This window comes from Thalassophryne amazonica, chromosome 7, assembly GCF_902500255.1.
Source record: "Thalassophryne amazonica chromosome 7, fThaAma1.1, whole genome shotgun sequence".
NCBI lineage: Eukaryota > Metazoa > Chordata > Actinopteri > Batrachoidiformes > Batrachoididae > Thalassophryne > Thalassophryne amazonica.
In genome coordinates, this window is record NC_047109.1 from 65073623 (window position 1) to 65096417 (window position 22795).

The 22795-nt window shown below is 39.8% G+C and overlaps 1 protein-coding gene across 2 annotated transcripts in view; it reads left to right on the forward strand.

The window, feature by feature from the left end:
- Nucleotides 1-22795, forward strand: part of smarcc1a (SWI/SNF related, matrix associated, actin dependent regulator of chromatin, subfamily c, member 1a) — an 85221-nt gene that overhangs the window by 38079 nt on the left and 24347 nt on the right. For both annotated transcript variants that reach the window (XM_034174345.1, XM_034174346.1), the window contains exons 17-23: nucleotides 10153-10306; nucleotides 10481-10591; nucleotides 10950-11009; nucleotides 11465-11723; nucleotides 12745-12906; nucleotides 18252-18307; nucleotides 20769-20922. In XM_034174345.1, the coding sequence (XP_034030236.1) occupies nucleotides 10153-10306; nucleotides 10481-10591; nucleotides 10950-11009; nucleotides 11465-11723; nucleotides 12745-12906; nucleotides 18252-18307; nucleotides 20769-20922 (956 nt within the window). The remainder of the gene's footprint in view (nucleotides 1-10152; nucleotides 10307-10480; nucleotides 10592-10949; nucleotides 11010-11464; nucleotides 11724-12744; nucleotides 12907-18251; nucleotides 18308-20768; nucleotides 20923-22795) is intronic.

A 22795-nucleotide genomic window follows, 5' to 3' on the forward strand; every position in this document is an offset into this window, starting at 1 on the left:
AAAAATATGGACTCACTCAATTCTGAGGAAAAAATTATGGAATCATGAAAAACAAAAGAACGCTCCAACACATCACTAGTATTTTGTTGCACCACCTCTGGCTTTTATAACAGCTTGCAGTCTCTGAGGCATGGACTTAATGAGTGACAAACAGTACTCTTCATCAATCTGGCTCCAACTTTCTCTGATTGCTGTTGCCAGATCAGCTTTGCAGGTTGGAGCCTTGTCATGGACCATTTTCTTCAACTTCCACCAAAGATTTTCAATTGGATTAAGATCCGGACTATTTGCAGGCCATAACATTGACCTTATGTGTCTTTTTGCAAGGAATGTTTTCACAGTTTTTGCTCTATGGCAAGATGCATTATCATCTTGAAAAATGATTTCATCATCCCAAACATCCTTTCAATTGATGGGATAAGAAAAGTGTCCAAAATATCAATGTAAACTTGTGCATTTATTGATGATGTAATGACAGCCATCTCCCCAGTGCCTTTACCTGACATGCAGCCCCATATCATCACTGACTGTGGAAATTTACATGTTCTCTTCAGGCAGTCATCTTCATAAATCTCATTGGAACGGCACCAAACAAAAGTTCCAGCATCATCACCTTGCCCAATGCAGATTCGAGATTCATCACTGAATATGACTTTCATCCAGTCATCCACAGTCCACGATTGCTTTTCCTTAGCCCATTGTAACCTTCTTTTTTTTCTGTTTAGGTGTTAATGATGGCTTTCGTTTAGCTTTTCTGTATGTAAATCCCATTTCCTTTAGGCGGTTTCTTACAGTTCAGTCACAGACGTTGACCCCAGTTTCCTCCCATTCGTTCCACATTTGTTTTGTTGTGCATTTTCGATTTTTGAGACATTGCTTTGTTTTCTGTCTTGACGCTTTGATGTCTTCCTTGGTCTACCAGTATGTTTGCCTTTAACAACCTTCCCATGTTTGTATTTGGTCCAGAGTTTAGACACAGCTGACTGTGAACAACCAACATCTTTTGCAACATTGCGTGATGATTTACCCTCTTTTAAGAGTTTGATAATCCTCTCCTTTGTTTCAATTGACATCTCTCGTGTTGGAGCCATGATTCATGTCAGTCCACTTGGTGCAACAGCTCTCCAAGGTGTGATCACTCCTTTTTAGATGCAGACTAAGGAGCAGATCTGATTTGATGCAGGTGTTAGTTTTGGGGATGAAAATTTACAGGGTGATTCCATAATTTATTCCTCAGAATTGAGTGAGTCCATATTTTTTCCCTCTGCTTGGTCTAAAAAAGTTACCGTTACTGACTGCCACAATTTTTTTTTCTTGATTTCTTATAGTGTTTCTTAAAGCCAGAAAGTTGCCATTTGAAATTACTTTAGTTTTGTGTCATGTCTATGATCTGCTTTTTTTCTACAAAATTAAACAACTGAATGAACATCCTCCGAGGCCGGTGATTCCATAATTTTTGCCAGGGGTTGTACATGAATACAGGTGTATTTTCAATAAAGATTTGAGGAATTTTCTAAAAATGCATCTTAGAGCCATTTAGAACCAAAATATTTCTACATACCGTGTTATACACAAATGCAATTATATGCATTTGAGTAATGGCTTACTCTAATCAAGGGTCATCGGGTATGAAGTGGGCTACACCCTGGACAGGATACCAGTCTATTGGACAGACAGACAGACAGACACATTCACATGTACACCTATGGTCAATTTAGAGTCACTAGTTCCCTTAATCTGCAAAACTTTGGAAGTAGTAGGAAGCCAGAGCATCCGGAGGGGACCCACGCAAACACAGGGAGATTATGCAAACGCCAAACACAAAGGGCCAAGCGATCCTACAGCCTTGCTGTGAGGCAGCAGTGCTAACCACTAAACCAACATGCTGAGCATGTGCATTATACTAAATAAATAAAACCTTAAAATGACAATTACGGAAAGTGTGGTTAAAATATGGACCCCACAGGGTTAACTCAATACATACGAGTCTCCTGTATTCAGTTACCAGTGTATGGTCCTTTTCCCCCCATTGTAAAAGATACAATTACCAATGGAGTTCTCAGTTGAAACAAAACTGCTTTCAGATGCCACCGTCTTGATGTAAACAACTGACAACATGGCCAACTGTTTTTCTTGTCCACATCACTGGAGCCAGGACTTGCAACTGTTCTTTTTTTTATGCCCCCACTCAACGAAGTTGGGAGGCATTATGTTTCCACCAAGCGGTGAGCTTCGATCGTCCCAAATGAGGCACATCCGGAAGAAGAAAAAAGCAGCTTCTCATAAAAGCAGGCATGAGAATTTTCTGTGGATTCGCAGCTTTCTGACTTTTTAACCTTCAGCTGGGCCAGATTGGTGTAAATTAGGCATGTGAATCTCATCACTAATGATTCTTTATGCACCTCAATATACTACCAGCGATGCGTTACATATAGCAATACATGACAGTATTAACGATACAGTGTGTTGCGATTCACCTCTGTTACCGATTTGATGCGATTTGATATGTATTTGATGATGATTCAGTTCCACACAATGCGATACGATGCAGTTTAGTGCAATATTATTAATGGTGGATATTAGAGGTGCACCGATCAGGATTTTTTTAGGCCGATCACTGAAATTTTGATCTGCTGATACCGATCAAGTACATATTTGGATCATGCCCAAAATAAGAATATAGGTCTAATGTATTGGACTGTTTTTGCATTAAAACTTAATGATGAAAACAAAAAACATGCATTCAAATAAAGACACTAGAATAAACTGCCAACTTTTGTTTTATTACACTGACTTTGTTCTACCAGCAAGCTTTTTTTTTCCATGCTTCATGTTGCTCAGGTTACAGCCTACAGAGAATACGTTGAGAATGTAAAATACAGCCCTCATTCTATGGGGTTAAAATTGTCTCAATATTTGTAAATGCACACAGGGTGATCTACAAATAATCATTGATTTGCAAATGTGTTCAGATATCCACAAATGCAAATTTCATATTTGTAACTTGTAAATTGGTCTTTGCAAATAATGTTGTATTTGCAAATATAAAACTTAATTTGTAAAAAAAAAAAAAAAAAAAAATTTACATTTGTAAAACTGGAAATTGTATTTGTGAATTGAGTTTCAGCATTTGTGGATCACCAATTACATGCATTCATCGCTTTCCTCTGTGATGTAATTTTGAGACATTCTTTTCGCGAAATCCACAGATCCACAAACAAATCAATCATTTCAATCAATTTTTTTTATTTCGAACTTAGTTGTCAATTCCACTATCATGGCAGTTCACAATATAAGCAAATCAAATGAACAAAGCTTCTTTGTACTCTCTGTACCTCTACACTCATGAAAAAATAAACAAAATCAAAATGCCTACTAATTTACAAATACACACTCACGCACACTGGATATCCACTAGATGGCAGTGTGGTTCCATTCATTACACAGCAGTCTATTTAGATCTCAGAGCCATTTGACTCATTTTGACTTCTGATATGAGCTGGACGGACATGGACTACATTAGATGATAGCGACTGCTCTCCTTGTCCGTCCAGCTCATATCAGAAGTCAAAATGAGTTTACGTCACAGAGGAAAGCGTGTCATGACAGGACCAAGCACTCCCTGCGCTACTGCCTGCACTGTTGTGATCGGTCCTTTTGATCGGCGCATTTTGCCGATCACCGATCAAGGCATGATCGGTGCCCGATCGATCGGTGCACATCTAGTGGATATTGATAAGATTTCATCGATACTGATGCGATTATCAATTCTGATAATGGTCCAATTCTTTTTCGATTCCCTTATCAATACCTCTTGTGAATTTTCTGTGTACTAAATGTAGGCTTTACAGGTTTTCTATGTCAACAATTTTTTATTGAGTCTTTAAGTAAATAAATATGAAATTGGTCACTGGGTCCTTGATTTCTGGACATAAATAAAAATCAGTAAAATCTGTACATGGTCAATGGGTCCTTGATGTACATGGTGGATCCTAGATCTCTGGACATAAATAGAAATAAACAAAATCTGTAGTTTTTGTCAAAAGCATTTCCTTCAGATATTAATGGCACAAATCTAGCTCCATAACCTCTGAGCTGAGCTCAGCCGGCTGCACTGCACATCAGGATGTAATTTTTTTTTTTAAATGGAGGACATCTCATTTTGAGAGGATAAAAAAACCTGGTTTTGGTCGGATGTTGTTTGTTTATTATAACATTTGGAAAGAGTTGACATTTGATTTAAAACAGCGATTCGCTCTAAAGTTATTAATTCTGACCATATTCTGTGCAGCTATTTGGAGCTGTGCACTTAGTCCCGCAAAAGAGAGGATATTATTATTATTATTTCCATTACCTGATGGACAACTTCAGTTTATGCACCGGCTGGTGCTCACGGCAGTGAACCGGTTCTCACGCCAGAGAACCATCGTCTAAAACTCCGGTGCAGATCGGAGGACGACTCTCATTTCTTGCCCGCAACAAGAGTCCCAGTTTGTGACTTTAATCCACACAAATCTTTAAATGGCTTTGAGAGGGGTTAATGAAGAAATTGCTGACCTGCCGTTGGAAGTGAAGCAGAGAACCAGTGAGCAGCAGGTTGAAGCGCTGCTTCCTTGCTTCAAGAAGACCCGCTCTAGTCTGCAATCAACGTAGAGAAATGATCATTTCCTGATAAACACCCTCAAAAACAATGGCCGCTCCAGTGTCCCGAACTGAAGGACCGATAAGGGAATCGTTAAGCAAAAAGGCTATTGATGTCATTATTTTTGTTCTGGTAGAAATGTGCTTTCTGGCTTAGTCCGTGGTGCATTCAGTGTGCATCAGAAAAAATCGATGCAAGCAGGTAGCGACCGATCCATCGCGTTTCAACCCGTCAATTGAGTCGATGCACTCAGATTGCACACATTTGTATCTAGATACCGATTCGTGTCTATTAATCTCCACATGCTTAGCATAAATCCATTGCTAAAAATTTGGGGGTTCGACAAGACCTAAGCTTTTTTTTCAGCGACTGTTTGGAGTGATGCCGAGCCGATAGAGAACAGACGTTGGGACCAGTCAGGCCATAGTCCCGGTTGAAGGCACACACAGCAGCCTCTGTTCTAAAGAACTAAAGAACACCTCATCTGATTGAAATCAGTTGTTGGTGGTGTATTGGGGCAGGTTATAGTAAGGTTCTGTTCAACAGTTTGGGTCAGTACACCACATATCAATTGTAAAGCATCAATATTTTGCTGTACAAATAGACCACACACCATCTTTAAAGCACCCTCATTCACTATGGAAATCATTTCTCGACTTTATTATCACCTCTACTATAAATCCTTACACCAACATATCTGCAAGGGTATATGCCACGCTTTGTATTTATCTGATTTTTAAGCTTTGCTTTTGGGGGAGGAGGGGGTATTTTTTTAAAGTGTGTAAACCAACAGTTCTCAAACCAGGGTCCGCGAGCCTAAGCTTGGGGGTCCGCAAAATAATTTGTAATAAATTCTTAAAGTTATGCCGTATCGTTAAAAAAAGAACATAATTACATGCAGGGACCGCTGCGCCAATAAAACAAACATATCAAACCAATTACTCCCTATTACCTCTGGCTCGATAAAAAGTCTCATATGATTGACACATCACATAAATCTGTTACATGTTGCTATCATGTACCAGTTGCTTTACTCATGAGGCACTTGGTGCACAACTCCTGCTGAGTTGCTTAGCATTTCTACCTGGCAACAGTGGACAAATATTTTAGTACGTCCACTTTATCGAGTGATACTAAACCCAAACCAGCTAAACTGAGAAAATATGATGACAGTTATATTGACTTTGGATTGATTGCGAACAGCGACAGAAGACCAAAATGTGTCATGTGTCTTCAGGTGCTAGCAAATGAAGCCAGGAAGCCTGCCAAGCTAAAGTGGCATCTCATTACAAAGCATCCAGGGTGCAAGGACAAAACACTATTTTTTCATTGAAAGGGTGAGGAATATATAAAGCAGAAAACACAAATGGTGAACTTGGACACAACTTCAGAAAAAGCAAAGTGGGCTTCTTATTTAGTGGCTCAATGGATTGTGAAAATACAATATATGTGTATAAAATAATAAAAGTATTTATGACAAGGCTTAATAACTAATACTGTTATGATGCTGTTCATTTTTGTGAATAAGGGGAAATAAGTTACATTAAAGATGAAAGTAAGCTTTAAAATGGTTTTGAAAATAACTTTCATTTGTGCCCATTTTGGTACTTTTCATTTTCCTGAAAGCTTCAAGACCTACAACTTGAAAAAGGTGTGAAGTCAAAATTGTATTTGAGCAAATCACCCTGTGTGCAAATTGATAGAAATGTTACTAAAATTATTCAGATTTAATTTGGTTATGTTCATCTATATGAAACCGATGTTTTAGATTAGAGCGTGTTCACAATGCTGGGCATCGAAACCAAATACTTTCAGTTCAAGTTTCAAAAACAAGCAAAATTATTGTTTTGCCACTGCTCCTAGGAATCTGTCAAGACAAATTCAGGTGGCTGGTGTGTTTAATAGTCACACAGTGAGCATTAATTGACCCAAAAATACGATGGTTTTTCCAAAATAATGTAATATCTTTGATATAATGTAAATTCAGCTGGACAGAAATAAGTTGTACACCTATTAATCATTAGGAAACATCATATTTACAGCATCCTTATTGTTTCTAGTTTCCATTGATATATGGCATGTGGTACTTTCGGGGCAATTGCAGCTGGTCCGTCCTGTTTTTCTTCAATGAAGCATAATGCAAAAATACCTAAATTTACCGTACACACAGGTCACCTTGCATTTAGTGGATAAAAACACGTTAAAACTTGTGGAAGTACCCAAAACACCTATTGGTTGATCGAAAGAGTTGACAAAAATAACTTTTCATTAGATTTTTGGAATTTGATACTGTAGTCCTTTTATTTTGGGCATATTTTTTTCCATCCCACAGTGTCCATGCATAACGCTACATGTTGCTCCTCACTGTGGGAACATAAAAAAAAAAGTTGACCTAAGTGTGATGAAGACCTACCCACAAGCATACTCTATAATGACACCCATGAAGAAAAATTCAAGTGGCCAAGTCCCCACAACCAATGAACTATTTCTCTCCCACAAAATGTCCGTCCGTCACACATGTGACAGACAAACATGTTGTGGGACATTTTTTCCTTTGGTACTGTACATTATTTGTATGGAAAAGGTATCATTTGTATGTATAATTTTTGCATAGTCACAGTGTTTACAACAGATATTTGTGCATTTTTCACAAATTGAATTTACTTTTGCATGATGACAGATCTCTTAAGGCTCATTGATTTTGTTCTTTTTATGATATTGGAGATAATTTTTCTTCATTCATTGCCAATTTACAAAGATGAAGGTGACATTCTTTACTCAAATCAGAATTTGTGAAGATTTATTATTCACACAGATTTAACTTTGAGATAGTGAAAGTTTCAGAGATGGAGATCATCATTTTGGTCACACAGTGTCCATCCGTCCCATGTACAGTCGGGAGCTCAGTCTGATATTATTAGTCATTATAAATAACCTGTCTTTTAAAGGTGAAATTGGTCAAGTACTGATTGCATGTTTATGCTTCATTGAATTTAGGGCCCCTCAGATGCTTGCAATATATCACTTTAGAATGAAGCAGCAATGCAAGTGCAGAAGCATGAAGTGCATTTCAGTGAGTGCATGCTAAGTGCAGTCAGTGTCACAGGGTGCAAGTTGTAAACAATGTGTTTATTTTGATCGGTGGCTTCAGAATCCTTATTTGGACTGGAAATCTTGAACTGTACAGATATAGCCCTACTCTATAAAGCTTTCTGAAGGTGAGTCACCATGAGTTTCCTGATTTTCCTTCAGTTCACTTTCTTTCAAAAGCTGTTTGTCAAATTTGACTTTTGATAAGTAAAAAAATACATGTCAATTATTCTCTGGTGTGCTGAGGTTGGTTTTAGGATGATTCCTTTTTATGCACATCCTGCTATGATTTCCCTTTAAATTCACATCCCACTCTGATAAATCAAGATGGCTACTACATGCAAGGTGGCCATATTGATTATATTTTCTGCCTTATAAATCTTAAAAATGCCCGGTCCTTTTGTTTTCATTTTCTCAGGGTACTAAAAGTATGTTAGGGTGGTAAGGATGTTTCATATAGATTTGTGGCATGCTCCAATAATCAAGATGCCCCCATGGCAGCCATCTTGATTTTGGTTTACGCTAAATAACTTAATATCTTGTCATTTTGTTTATTTCAAGGTATGTTTGGATGCTTAAAGGGACACTTGACTCATCAGCGGTAACCACTATATATATATATATATATATATTATATTGAAATAGTGACATCTTAAATAAAAATAAGATTTGCAATAGATTAGCTTTATTTTTATGATTTTTAAAAAATTGACCAGCCTTCCATGTGCTACATGTATGAAGGCACAAGGGCTGATTTTGTGCAGCCTGGTGTGCATACATGCTGCTTACATGCTGTTTTACTGCAGTAAAAAACCTGAAAATCTTACACTTAAATTATAATGTAACATCAGAAAGTAGCAAATTATATTTCTTGCTCTTATTTATGAATATTAGTCAAATCATTAGCCTATTTTTTGAGATTTTGTAAGTGGTTTTACTGATATCTCTATACATGTTTACATTCAACAATGTGTTAAGAGCACTTGTGATGTCATAGCACAGGCAACTGGAGGAAGCTTCATTTGAAAAATTCTCAAAAAAAAATAAATTGCAATAATTATCAAACTATTTCAAGGTTGATATGATCTTTATCTTTTAGAAACTGCTATTTTAATATGAGTGGAGTGTCCCTTTAATACGGTGTTTTCAGTTGCATGTAAATCCTTAAAGCCATGGTCCATTCCATGTAAAATCAGGCTTTTGTTTACTTTTAGTAAATTACTCCTATAAAACCTTGCCCTTTAATTTGATGTTGTATTGGCAACTTGGCTAAATAGGATTTGCGATATTGACAGACCACATTAGAAAATGCAAGTGTTGTCTTCAAAAAGTAAACAAACAAGGAAATTAATTATGGCACGCTTAATTCAAATGGACAACGGCTTTAATATTGTTTGCATTTCAGTGCGCTATGCATAGAAAACATTATATGTAAATCCTTGTTAGATTTTTGATGGTCTATATGTCCCACCGTGTTTGTCCGTCACATGCACATTGTCCCACAGTGTCCGTCCATCACAGATATTTCAACACATTCGCTACATAAAACTATACCCCTTCTAGCAAAACCTGCATGATGCTTGGGCACTACAGAAGGCATGTTTCAAACAGTTTTTTTTCTTCTTTCTTCTGGTTTTGTTTTTACAGCAAGTAAAATAATGGACCTGTTTTAAAAAAAAATTCAAACTTAACACCTTGTTTCCCACACTGCTGCATGGTGCAACAACTGACATCAATGAAACTGTGCAGGAAGTTAGCATAGTTCCATACCTATTTGGAAATATGTCTTTTGATCATCTGTGAATAAAGACACGTTTGTGGGCAGGGATTATTAATTTGGCAAAATATTCCACTTTTCTGGGCATTTTCATGCAAAAGAGCAACCAGGATTATTCAGAGAATAAAGATTGTTTAAAAAAAACCTACATTCTCAAGACTCTAGTGGTCCATATTTAAAAACAAATACATGTTCCACTTGTTTTGAAGATTTTTTTTTTCCCACTGTTGCTGTTACATTTTGATACCCAGCTTGGTGAACATGCTGTTTAGTATTTAGTTTGAAAAGTTACGAGGGGGTCCTTGAACATTTTATTTTCCTCATGTAAGGGGTCTGTGCCCCCAAAAAGTTTGAGAACCCCTGGTGTAAACAACAAATAAGTTGAAGTACCAGTTTGGCTCTGATTGGGAAAACGCCACAGATGCAAAGAATTGTGATCATGGTAAAATGTGATGTTTAAGGGTTGCAGATTGGTGGCTTGTGGAAAGATGACACACACAGTGTATGCATTCTAACTTAAGCAATAATTGAAAGAAGCAGGCATATTTAGTTGAAGTAAATCATTGTGATGTTATAAAATAAAAGTGATTTCTTGACATGTCCAAAGAAAACTGACAGTGGTTTTTGTCCTGTTTGTCTAAAGGGCGCATGCCTTCTTGGAACAGTGGGGTTTAGTGAACTACCAGGTTGATGCTGAAAGTCGCCCATTGCCCATGGGGCCACCCCCCACCCCCCACTTCACCGTGCTTGCTGACACACCTTCTGGCCTCATGCCTGTTAACAACCGACCTGCACAGGTAGAACGTTCAGGGGGAAAAAAGTGATGGATGGTTCACAGCTGCAAAGTTGGATGGTGTTCTGTCATTTCAACAGTTTAGATCATAAAGCACAGTGAAATAGTTTTAAAAGGTTTTACAAATACTGAAACAATGCAAGTGAAGTTCAACAGTTGTCTCTGCTGTGCTTTTAAGGTTCCACCTGCACAGCCAATGTCAAGCTTTCCAGACAAAAACAAAGACAAGCCTATTGATCTGCAGAACTTTGGCCTGCGCACTGACCTCTATGCCAGGAAAATACCCAAGGTTGGCATGTGTTTCTCATAATCAGGTTTTCTCTGTTTTCGTTTTTCATAAACAGGATTTGGTAAATTCACAGAAGTGTGCCCATGAAAGAAACCTTAACTCATCATGCATACTGTAAATTAATACCAAATTTTTTTAAGATAATTGTTGGAAGTCTGGTTCTGTTCTACGTGGACTAAAAATTGGACCTTAATTGGAGTAAGCATGCATAGAAAACGTGTGTGTGTGTATATATATATATATATATGTATATATATATATATATATACACACACGTTTTATATATACACACGTTTATATATATATATATATATGTGTGTGTGTATATGTGTGTTTATTTGATTTTGCGTTCCGACAGGGCAAACCTGTGAGCTCCACGCGGGACTGGACAGAACAGGAGACTCTACTGCTGCTGGAGGTCAATTCATTTAGCTGTCATACATATATAAGAACTGAATTTGTAGCTATTAACTACACTTGTGCCAGGCAAGGCCTTTGTCTCTCTGTGTCACTTCATGTGCTCAATACCTTTTCTCCCCCACCCCCATTTTTACTCTGCTTCCTTTCTCTGTCAGCATTTCTGTTCCACCTTCCAAAACCCTTTGTTTTTCTCCGCTATGACCTTTGTCTCTCCTCAGACCTGTTTCTTTTTATCCCTCATGCATAATAATTACCGACAGTCCCTCCCCTTGTCCAAAACGGATTTGTTTCCATGTCATCCTCTATTGTGTATTTTCTTCTTCTGCTCACATTTACAGACATTTGAATTTCTTCCTCTGTCCCTCCACTCTCCTGTCATTACTTTTGTGAATACTGCTTATGTTGGCCAAGTATTATGACACTAATTTTTCCACTGTCCTTGCGCTCTCCCAGGCCCTGGAGATGTACAAGGATGACTGGAACAAGGTGTCAGAGCATGTTGGTTCGAGAACCCAAGATGAGTGTATCCTGCACTTCCTGCGCCTTCCCATTGAGGATCCGTATCTGGAAAGTACAGAGACCTCCCTTGGGCCACTGGCCTACCAGCCAATACCTTTTAGCCAGTCTGGCAACCCTGTCATGAGCACAGTCGCTTTCTTGGCCTCTGTGGTTGATCCCAGAGTGGCATCTGCTGCTGCCAAGGCAGCCCTGGGTGAGAACTGATGACTGTGGAAACATAGTCCGATTTCACATTATGATATGGCATATGGAGCCAATGTTCTGTATTTAGCCATGCCTTTTGGTTATGTTTATTTGTAGTACATAGGTTTCTTAAATGTGTAGAATATATATGCATGTTAGAAATGTGATTTGGAAACACAAAGGGGTACATATTTTGGGTTTTTACTTCGTAGTATTTCAAATTTTCTTTTCTTTAGAAATACACTCACAAGCTTTTTTTCACTGTAGGCAGCTTTTCACTGGTTACAGTGAAAAGCTGTCCAGAAGTGTTTTGAAGTATAACACCTTCAAAAGGTGGATGGAAAATCTTCACCACATCTGATTCGTATCATGTATCAACCCTCGTCCTTCGGACTCGGGCTGACATGATACAGGGCGTGATACATAAACAGACGTGGTAAGGTATACATATTGTGTTATTTTTGTTCTGGTCGTGATAGGTTACCGTAGCAAGACTTTAACCCCTGCATGATATTGTGGGATTTGACCACCTCCGGGGACAACCTGCCATTGCACAACACAAACACAGCATCACTTCACACGGAAAGATGGTGTACTGTTTTGTTTTTGGCCGCAATTACCGAAACGGTGACGAAAAGTGCAGTTTTCCGGTTCCCAGTGGAGAAGGGAAGACAAGGCAAATGGGAGAGGTGGGGTCAGCATGTTTTAGCGAGATTTAATGTGAATAATTATGACGGGGCTGTCCCCGGAAGTAGGATTATTGCGTCATATGCTCTTTCATTTAACCCCTTTATCACTCACCCTCAAAGAAGACTACGCTTCCCCATTAAGATTAAAGCTAAAGACATAGGCTTTCATTTAAAAATCTTTACAGTTGTGTTGATATCTCAACTTTCTATCATGGAGAAATTTCAATGCTCATGTTATTATTGTTCATTTTAACTGTTGAGATTATTTGATTTATTTCTAAAATGCCACACAGATTTCCCTGTAAATTATTGGGTCTAGTTGGGATTTCCATCTGTCTTTAGAGGAGTTCTCTCGTGTGCGTGAAGAGGTGCCAGCTGAACTTGTGGAAGCACATGTGAAAAAGGTGCAGGAGGCAGCCCGGAGCACGGGTAAGGTGGACCCAGCCTTTGGCCTGGAGAGCAGTGGGATTGCTGGCACTGCCCCTGAGGAGCCTGAAAAGACAGGTAAATTAGTAGATATGCCCCTGTGTTAATAGTGTAAATGTAGAGCAGGGTTTTGTTGCAAAAAGGAAAATGGAAATCCTTTTAAACATCTAGAATGTGGGTGTATAAACTCAAACTTTAACTCTTGCACTTGTCTGTATTTGTAGCCACTGGATGGCAGCAGTGATTCATTTCATAATACATCCCCTCCTTCTCTCAATTCATCCAAAGACAGTTATCTTTTGAATTAGTTTTGATTGACAAGTAAAAATGTGTTATGACTATTTAATCTGTGAACTTTTAATTCTCATAACCTCAGACTCAACAAAACCACAGGCAGTCCATCTGATCTTTGGAGGCCACTTCAGCGTGGGGGAGCAGGGGGCAAGTTGGAAACCAGGATTTACTGTGCACTCGGAAAGTATTCACAGCGCTTCACATTTTCCACATTTTGTTATGTTGCATTTACTCCTTTATTTCAGAAAGGAGTAAATTCATTCTTTCCCTCAAAATCGTACTCGCAACACCTCATAATGACATGAAAAATGTTTTTTGCTAATTTATTAGAAATTTTAAAAAACAACAAAACATAGTTTTCACACCCTTTGCTCAATACTTTGTTGATGCGCCTTTGGCAGCAATTGCAGCCTCAAGTCTTGAATATGATGCCACAACCTTGGTGCACCCATCTTTGGGCAGTTTTGCCCATTCCTCTTTGGAGCACCTCTCAAGCTCCATCAGGTTGGATGGGGCGCGCCGGTGCACAGCCATTTTCAGATCTCTCCAGAGATGCTCAGTCTGATTCAGGTCTGGCCTCTGGCTGGGCCACTCAAGGACATTCACAGAGTTGTCCTGAAACCTCTCCTTTGATATCTTGGCTGTGTGCTGAGGGTAATTGTCCTGCTGAAAGATGAACCGTCGCCTCAGTCTAAGGTGGGCTGCCATGGGCCTTTTACTCAGTAGTGGCTTCCATCTGGCCTCTCTACCATACAGGCCTGATTGGTGGATTACTGCAGAGATGGTTGTCCTTCTGGAAGGTTTTCCTCTCTCCACAGAGGAATGCTGGAGCTCTGACAGAGTGACCATCAGGTTCTTGGTCACCTCCCTGATTAAGGCCCTTTTCCTCCAATTGCTCAGTTTAGACGAGTGTCCAGCTCTAGGAAGAGTCCTGATGGATCCGAATTTCTTCAATTTATGGATGATGGAGGCCACTGTGCTCATTGGGACCTTCAAAGTAGCAGAAATGTTTCTGTACCCTTCCCCAGATTTGTGCCCCGAGGCAATCCTGTCTCAGAAGTCTACAGACAATTCTTTTGATATTGTGCTTGGTTTGTGCTCTGACACGCTGTCAACTGTGGATCCTTATATGTGGACAGGTGTGTGTCTTTCCAAATCATGTCCAATCAACTGAATGTACCCCAGGTGGACTCCAATTAAACTGTGCAAACATCTCAAAGATGATCAGTGGAAACAAGATGCACCTGAGCTCAATTTTGAGCTTCATGGCAGAGGCTGGGAATATGTTATAATACATGTGATTTCTTAGTTTTAATTATTATTATTATTTTTATGTTTGTTTGTCGAAAGGAGGCAGTTGAGGTGGCTCGGGCATCTTTTCTGGATGCCCCCTGGACGCCTCGCTGGAGAGGTGTTCCGGGCACGTCCCATTGGGAGGAGGCCCCGGGGAAGACCCAGGACACGCTGGAGGGACTACATCTCTCGGCTGGCTTGGGAACGCCTTGGGGTTCCCCCAGAGGAGCTGGGGGAGGTGTGTGTGGATCGGGAGGTCTGGGTAGCTTTGCTTGAGCTGCTGCCCCTGCGACCCGACTCCGGATAAAGCGGAAGAAAATGGATGGATGGATGGATGGATGGATGGATGGATGGATGGATGGAAAAATCTCAAACCTTTTCGCATTGATATTATGGGGTATTCTATGCTGAATTTTGAGGAAAAAAATAATTTCCAAGGCGGTAACATAACAAAATGTGGAAAAAGTGGAGTGCTGTGAATACTTTCTGGATGCGCAGTAGGGAGACTCAGATGAAGGGTATCACTTTTGAAGGAACATCAGCTGTCACATTTTAGCCCTCTGGTGCAGACACATCAGTAACTACCCCAGTGGGTAGAAAAGACCAGGGGGACGCCCCAGTTTCACTTGACTGTCACAGATGAGGATAGGAACGGAACGAAATGGTTGTCTGCCTGCTTCAATACCATCCAGGACCCATGGCATGGTGCTGAAGCAGTGACACATCTAAAAGTCGCAGGACACTGACCCTCGAGGACTGTAGTTGAAAAGCCCTACACCAGGGCATTGTCCCTAACCTGACCGCTATAAATACTTGTTTTTGACCATTCATTCATTTTCTACACCTGCTTACTCTGGTCAAGGGTCACAGTGGGAGCTGGAGCCTGTCCCAGCAGTCATTGGGTGAGAGGTGACAAACATCACGGCCACATAGAGACAGACAAACACATTCACTTACACCTACGGTCAGTTTAGAGTCAACAATTCACCTAACCTGCATGCAGGGCTGTGAAAACTCTGTGGATTCAAGGAATTCCGCGGATTTCATCATGGGGGGGGGGGGGGGGTGTTAGTGTTGTACTCTGTAATCGTGATCGCCACTGAGTTTTTAAAATGCCTATTGCAAAGCGTTCTTTTTTTACAACATCGTGCAAGTTTTATAAGTCCGCAGACACTGATCTGTGTGTTACGGATACAAATCTGTGTCCTTGGATCCGAAGACGTCCGCGGAAAAAAGCGTGGCTGTTGTGACAGTTGTCGTAAAGTGGGACTGGTTGGTTGCTACAGCGATGCTCCAAAACGCTGTTCTTTAAGCTAAACGTAGCATGTGGAATCACATACTTTAAGAGCCATCAAGTTTTTAAAAGGAAAATTTTGCGGCAAGTCTGTGTCACGGAGCGACGTCGACCAGAGGGGAAACGCGGTTTGAAAAAGTTTAATAAGGACAACAATCTGTGGAATTGGCACTGGGTAGAATTTAAAGTTTGTCGCCATGAACACAGATAAAAAAAAAAAAAACAGGAAAAGCGAACTGCACCTTGTGCCCTCAAGAAACGGTAAGAATTTTTTTTGTCTGGAAAATAAACATGCTGTTCAAACATTTCAGACAAGATTATGTGACTTTTTTAATTAATGTAGACTTTGTTTCGTTGGAAAAAAAGACATTGTGGCTTTGAATGGATTTACAGGAATTTACACAGTGATATGTGACTTTTTTACTATAAGGTATGTTATTGATATTTTACCATGATTTTCAAAATATTCTACAAGCTTTAGCTGTGGTTTTTGAAATGCTTTAACAGTCTTTTCAGTCTTTGTGAATTTCATGTAGTTTAATTGTTCTGACTTAATGCATAATTTGGTTTACAATTAAAAGGAAAATCATTCCAAGTCATACTTCCAGGTCATATTCTGTTATTTCAGCATTAACATTGACAGTACAAATGAAAGGTTGCATCTAGGATCACTTCTTTTTGAGATTTTTTTTCGTCCAGGAGATGCTGAAAACGTATCATTAAATAAAAAATTAACTTGGTTTCTGGGGCCCAGCAGGGCCCAAACCCCGGTTTCTAGGAGGCTGCGTCCCCCAAGACCCCCTGCAAATTTTCATTTCACAGTCTTACCTGCATGTTTTTGGGAGTGGGAGGAAGCCAGAGCACCCGGAGGGAACCCATGTAAACATGGGGAGAACATGCAAACTCCACACAGAAAGGACCAGGAGGGACACAATCCCACAACCTTCTAAGCCACTATGTCACACTGCATTTGTGCACTCCTTGTAAAATATTATGTGTGGGTGAAAAGAAAATCTCAATTTTCTTGAAAATAAGACTTAACAGTGAGTTTTGTGTGCTTCCCCCTTTTGAGTCAGACAGAGCAGTGGACATTGGCATTTCCTTGCTTTACATTCTCATGTTTTAATTTTTTTTTTCTCACTATTGGTTGTTGCCATAAGTGTTGAGCACAGAGATAATCGTTATGTCTTGAGCTTTGGAGATCTTAACAGCACTTAGTTTTGCCTACACAAGGAAGAGAAGAAGTGTGTTATGTGTGTTAGTGTGCACAGAGTATTATGGTAACCAGTGGATTAAAACCGTGGCAGATGGGGTGAGCAAGAGGGGGGAAAGAAAACGGGGTCATCTCAACCGACACTCTTATCTGCCTTTCTTTGTTGAGGTATCTTGATATTGCTCTTGCATTTTTTTGTCATTTTTATGTCTCCATACATATTCCAGTTATGTATTATATCCCTGCAAACAGTCATTTTGGGTCCATAGGAATTACCCCACCTGTCTGTTCATCATGTGAATGAGTCTTGTTTGCACAACTCATCAAAAACTGTTAGATTTCCATTAAATTTCACACAGTGCACTCCACATGAAGATGTGCATGAAAGAAAATTATTGCTGTCTGACATCTTGTTGTTGTTTGCGTTTGTTTTATTATTTACATGTAGAAAATTTGACCAGTTTGTTCATTCAGGTTTTGCTACATGCTAGCTACTCCTTAATTTTTGTGAGCTTGCTCATGGGTACTTAATTTCCTGCTGGCTCACAGTTGCTATCAATAAGTCTGATTGTGTTCAGTGTCTGATCTACTGTAATGACCTCAACTGACACATTACACAGTCAAGATCCTGCACATATACAAGTGTACCTGAGACACATTTTTACAGAAATGGTACACATAGTTACTGGGTTGCATGTTTTTGCATTTTTGGGGTACGTGCACAAACTGATTCTTTGTGGCTGGCATGCGCTCTTAACCCCTTAACGCCTGAATTTATATAGCTGTATATAAAAAACTGTTTTGTGTGTGTTTTTGCCTTTAAGTAGATGGTAAATAATGTTGAGATTATTAATTTCACTTTTGCACAAAAAATTAATAGTAATTTTGGTAATTATGTTATAATGTTATACTAATAATACTGGTATGTTGCAAATTTGCGACAACAGGCATACTGGTCAATTTGGTATGTTGCATATTTGAGTCAAATATTGTAGCATATATGCGACAATAGGTGTTAAGGGGTTAAAATGCTTTTGATCTCCTTTCCTCAAGCCCTCACTTGGTGGGTTTGATTATTCAAAAGTTCATGTCATCCCCCCCCCCCCCCCCCCCCCCCCCCCCCCGGAGAAATATCTGATTGACTCCAGAAGTATGTGTAGATGCTAAAGGTAAGACCATCACCCTGTTGCTTCTGAATGCATTTAGAGATATTGCATTAACTTGGCCATAACTTTTATTTTTGGTCGCAAAAGCACTTCATTGTCAAGATGCTTGGCTCATTCACACTGTGACGAGATTCTGTTTTCACTGATCATTTGTCACTTCCAGAAACAACAGAGTCAGAGAAGATGGACACAGACACCGACTCGCAACAGGGTGATAAGGTAAGACTAGGGCTGGATATCGAAAACTGGTTCTTTTCAAGAATCGTTAAGAAATGATTCAGTGCACCAACAGCAATAGCTTTTTTGCTTAACAATGCCCTTATCAGTCCTTCAGTTCACATTATGCCAGAGCGGCCGTTGTTTTTGAGGGTGTTGATCGGGAAAATGATTATTTCTCTTACCTTGATTGCAGACCCTGCAGCGGGTCTGCAGTCAACTGCTTCTGCAGCAGCTCTGCTAGAAGCAACGAAGCAGCGCTCCGACTCGCTGCTTGGTTGGATCTCTGCTTCACTGCTTTTCAGAAGCGGCAGGTCTGCTTCTTAATCCCTCTCAAAGCCATTTAAAGACGTCAATCGTTAGTCACCTTTGTGCGGATTAAAGTCACTAACTGGGACTCTTGTCGTGTTGCAGGCAAGAAAAGAGAATCGTCCTCCATTCCGTTTGCACAGCTCCAAACGCTGCTTGGCTCTCTGTCGGCTAATGCCTGGTTCACACAGCAGGATTTTAAAATTATCTGTAGGTTTCCAAAACCCGAGAGACCACACACGTGGTTATAAAAAAAAATCAGACCTCACAGGTTTGGTCGCCCAGTGTGGTGTTCAGCCACACGGTGAAGTCAACACACCACACATGAACAGATGTCACACACGAATATTCCCAGGTCAGACAGGAAATCTCGTAAAATCTCTCGAGATTAAACGTGACTTCAGAGTAAAGAGACGGAGATAGTTTATGGACTATTTACAACAGAGGGGGAAAAAAAGATACAAAAAGAGAAAGAAAAGGCGTTCTTTAAAGGAGTGGAGACAGCGCAACCACTGGACTTTCTGTTAAGTCATAACAGCTGTTTTGATTTTATTTTCCACTCCATACGTCCGTCACCTTGCTTTATGATTGGCTACACGTCACATTCAACAGGCTGCGTGCTCGTTTGTGGTTGGGGGACACTACACGCTGCGATATTGGGCCAAGACAATCCAACATGTTGAATATCCTCGATTTGCGATCGGAGCACTCCTGACGTCCCTCCCAGCAGATCAGAGCACTCTAAACACACCACACATGGCAGGAATATCTGATAAGATTATCTTTAGCGTCATCACAATTGTAGGGGCGTCCTTAAGATTGTCGGAAGGGGACGATTGGTTCTGATATCAGCCTAATTATTTTGCCGTGTGAACCAGGCATGAAGTTCGAAAGATAATTAATAACTTCAAAGCGAATTGCCATTTTAAATCAAATGACACCTCTTTCCAAACATTGTAACACAGACAAAAAACTACAACCGGACAAAACTGTTTTGTTTTTTCTCCCAAAATGAGACGTCCTCCATTCTTTATGAATTATGTTGATGTTGACTTGCAGAGCAGCTGACTACAAGAGCTCACCTCAGGGCTGTGGGGCTACATTTGCCTTATTAATATCTGAAAGGAATTGCTTTTGACAAAAACTCACACACACTCAACTTCAACTGCCTAGTTCAATTGGGTTACGGGGGGGCTGGAGCCCAACCCAGCAGTCATAGACGGCGAGGCGGGGAACACCCAGGACAGGACGCCAGTCTGTCGCAGGGCCACTAACAGACAAACAAACACATTCACACCCACTCACATACCTATGGGCAATTTAAAAATTCCAGTCCACCTAACCTGCATGTCTTTGGATGAGGGAGGAAACCGGAGCACCCGGAGGAAACATGCGCTAACACGGGGAGAACAGGCCACAGGTGGGAATTGAACCCATGACCTTCTCGCTGTGAGGCAACAGTGCTAGCCACTAGGGATGAGCGAGTACACCACTATCTGCATCTGTTCAACCATCTAAATTATCTGTATCCGTATCTGTACTCGTAGTGGGCGGGGCCTAAACCGGAAGTGGGGGTGGCTTAACCCAAAATAGCTGGGGCTTAAATCTGTACGTTATTTTAAGCCTGAAATTTATATGGATTCATCAGAAGTTGCTATATTTATTGTTTATTTGAAAACTATTTACAGAACAGTCTCAAAATTGAGATTCAAATCAATATTTTTGATCACAAAAGTAAGAGAACTATTTACAGAACAAGTTTTTTATGAACTCAGAACATGAATATTCTTAAGTGTATGAATGAATAACAGAACAGCCTCAGAATTGACATTCAGTGTAGTAGGAAATTATGAACTACTAAGTATGCATGAACAACATACTCAACACAACTTTCTTTTTTTATTTTATGCTCAAACTGATTTTTTTCAATTATTTATTTTTACTACCTAATGTTCTTGGCATTTTTTTCCACACATAGTTAAACAATATTGATTAAGGTGTGTTTGTGTGTGTCTGCATGCAGCCAGCCAATTAAATGTTTTGTTTTTTTTCATGCCACAGTTACCATCAATATCAATACTCATCATTCACACTCCCCCCTGAGACTTGAGTGTTGGTGTTAACATTGCTGTATGTCTGTGTCGTCTTTCCTGAGGCTGAATTAAAGGATGAGGCAGAGAGGCCTAGTGAATCAGCAGAGAAGAGCGAGAAGACTGAGGCAACAGAAAAGGTGAAGAAGGAAGGAGGAGATGCATTAGAGCATGAGGAGGGAGAGATGGAGGAAGGGGAAGCCAAAATGTCACCATCAGGTAATACTGAGGTTCATGGAAAAGTCTCATTATGTTGTACTTAGGGCTGTCACGATTAAGAATTTCTGGAGACGATTAATTGTCAGACAAATAATTGCGATTGACGAATATATTGTCTATTTGTTTTCTTTTTTTTCCCCTTCTTTATATTCTACTATTGTAGTATAATTACACAACTCTGGAAGAACGTTTGGCTTCTGTGAGTGGAGAAACTGGGAATGGTGCAACATTTTTATTTTTATCTTCATTTTACATACAGTCCCAACTTTTTCTGAATTGTGGTTGTTTCTGTTGCATTTCTGAAATTGTTTCTCCTCATCAGTCATGTTTTGTGCTTAAACACTGCATTAAGCCCATATTGAACAAATAAATACCTTTGGAAAGTAACAGCTGTTGAAGTTCAGAGTTCTCACCTGCTTTTTGTGATCTGTGCATCTTAACATCACCACAGCTTCTCCATGTCAAGGGTTTTTTGTTTTTGTTTTTTGTGGCTCAGTTCATTCATATATTCTCATTTTTTAAATATGTTTTTAAAGCTATTTGACCGTTTATTTCATCTCATGATCTCATAAATTCAGCATACGACGCGCACATGGTGTGAACAGGACGGTAACGGCAGAATCACACCTTTAGAGAAAGTTCAGAGAGAAGTAAAATTCACGTTTTGGGTTTTGTTTTTTTAACATGTTCACTCAGGTTAAAATCCTCTGCTCTGCGCTCGATGCGCACTGATGGTTCTCAGACTGTAACGTGTCGTGCCTGCATTCAGGAATCTCCCTCACGCACCCCCTCCCTCGCAGTCTGCAGCCTGTTGACTCCGCGCGCACGCACGCACACACACACACTCCGCATTTTAGACGGCTTTTGAAGAAGACGGCCACTGTTTTAATCTGCCGTCTTATCCAAACGGCAGGACGGATTGCTCTTCAGCCTCCATGTTATTGTCCTGCCTTAAGACGAGAGCGAGGCTGCAGCACAATGATGTCAGATTCTGAGTCGTTTTATGCTTTGTGGATAAAATAAATAATTCACGGTAATCGCGAATATGAAAAGTAATCGCGAATATGAAAAATAATCGCGATTGACGAATATTGTAATAATTGTGACAGCCCTAGTTGTACTAAGCCCTCAATTGTAGAATTTTATTTGCAAGCAACATTTCAGTCTCGTAAGAATCATTGTCAGGTCATTACCTCGTCGGTAAAACTGGTCAAACCTCTACACCTTGCAGCAAGAAGCAGCCTCCTTTTTTCGTGCATTTCTGGGAATACCTGGCTGCCAAACAAAGGGTTACTTTTGGGAGGTTGGGGTGGGCCACTTTTCTACCTGAGTAGTTGCCATTCAGAAGCCAGAATTGTCCTGTTGTGTAGTGGATGTTGTGACACGTACATGCTCTCAGACCTGACCCGAAACGGAATATACTTTGAGTAATCACACCCGATACTAATGTATTTACCAAAACACAATTACATCAAAAATTGACAATTTTATTTTGTAAAAACAATATGCTGTGATGCAGCATATTGTTTTTATATGAACTAGCACGCATGTTAACATTGCAACAGTGTGAGATGGCTTGCAATAAACTAGAGTTTGTCATTATACTTCATGCAATGAAATTGTGATGACATTTTTCCATGTGCAGCAATAAAAAAAAAACAGTGAGGCAGGTCATAACAAATGAAAAGAAGATAATTGGTAATAGAAGGAGCAGCATGTGTCCAGTTGCTATGCACAAAAATAGCAATCTGCTTCCAACAAATATTTTAAACAATATTTAAAGTGGTGACATGTATTGCCTGGAAATATGTTCCTCACATATGTGGTAGATGTCATAACAGTCACAAGTGTGGCTTCAGTTTAGAAAAGAAAG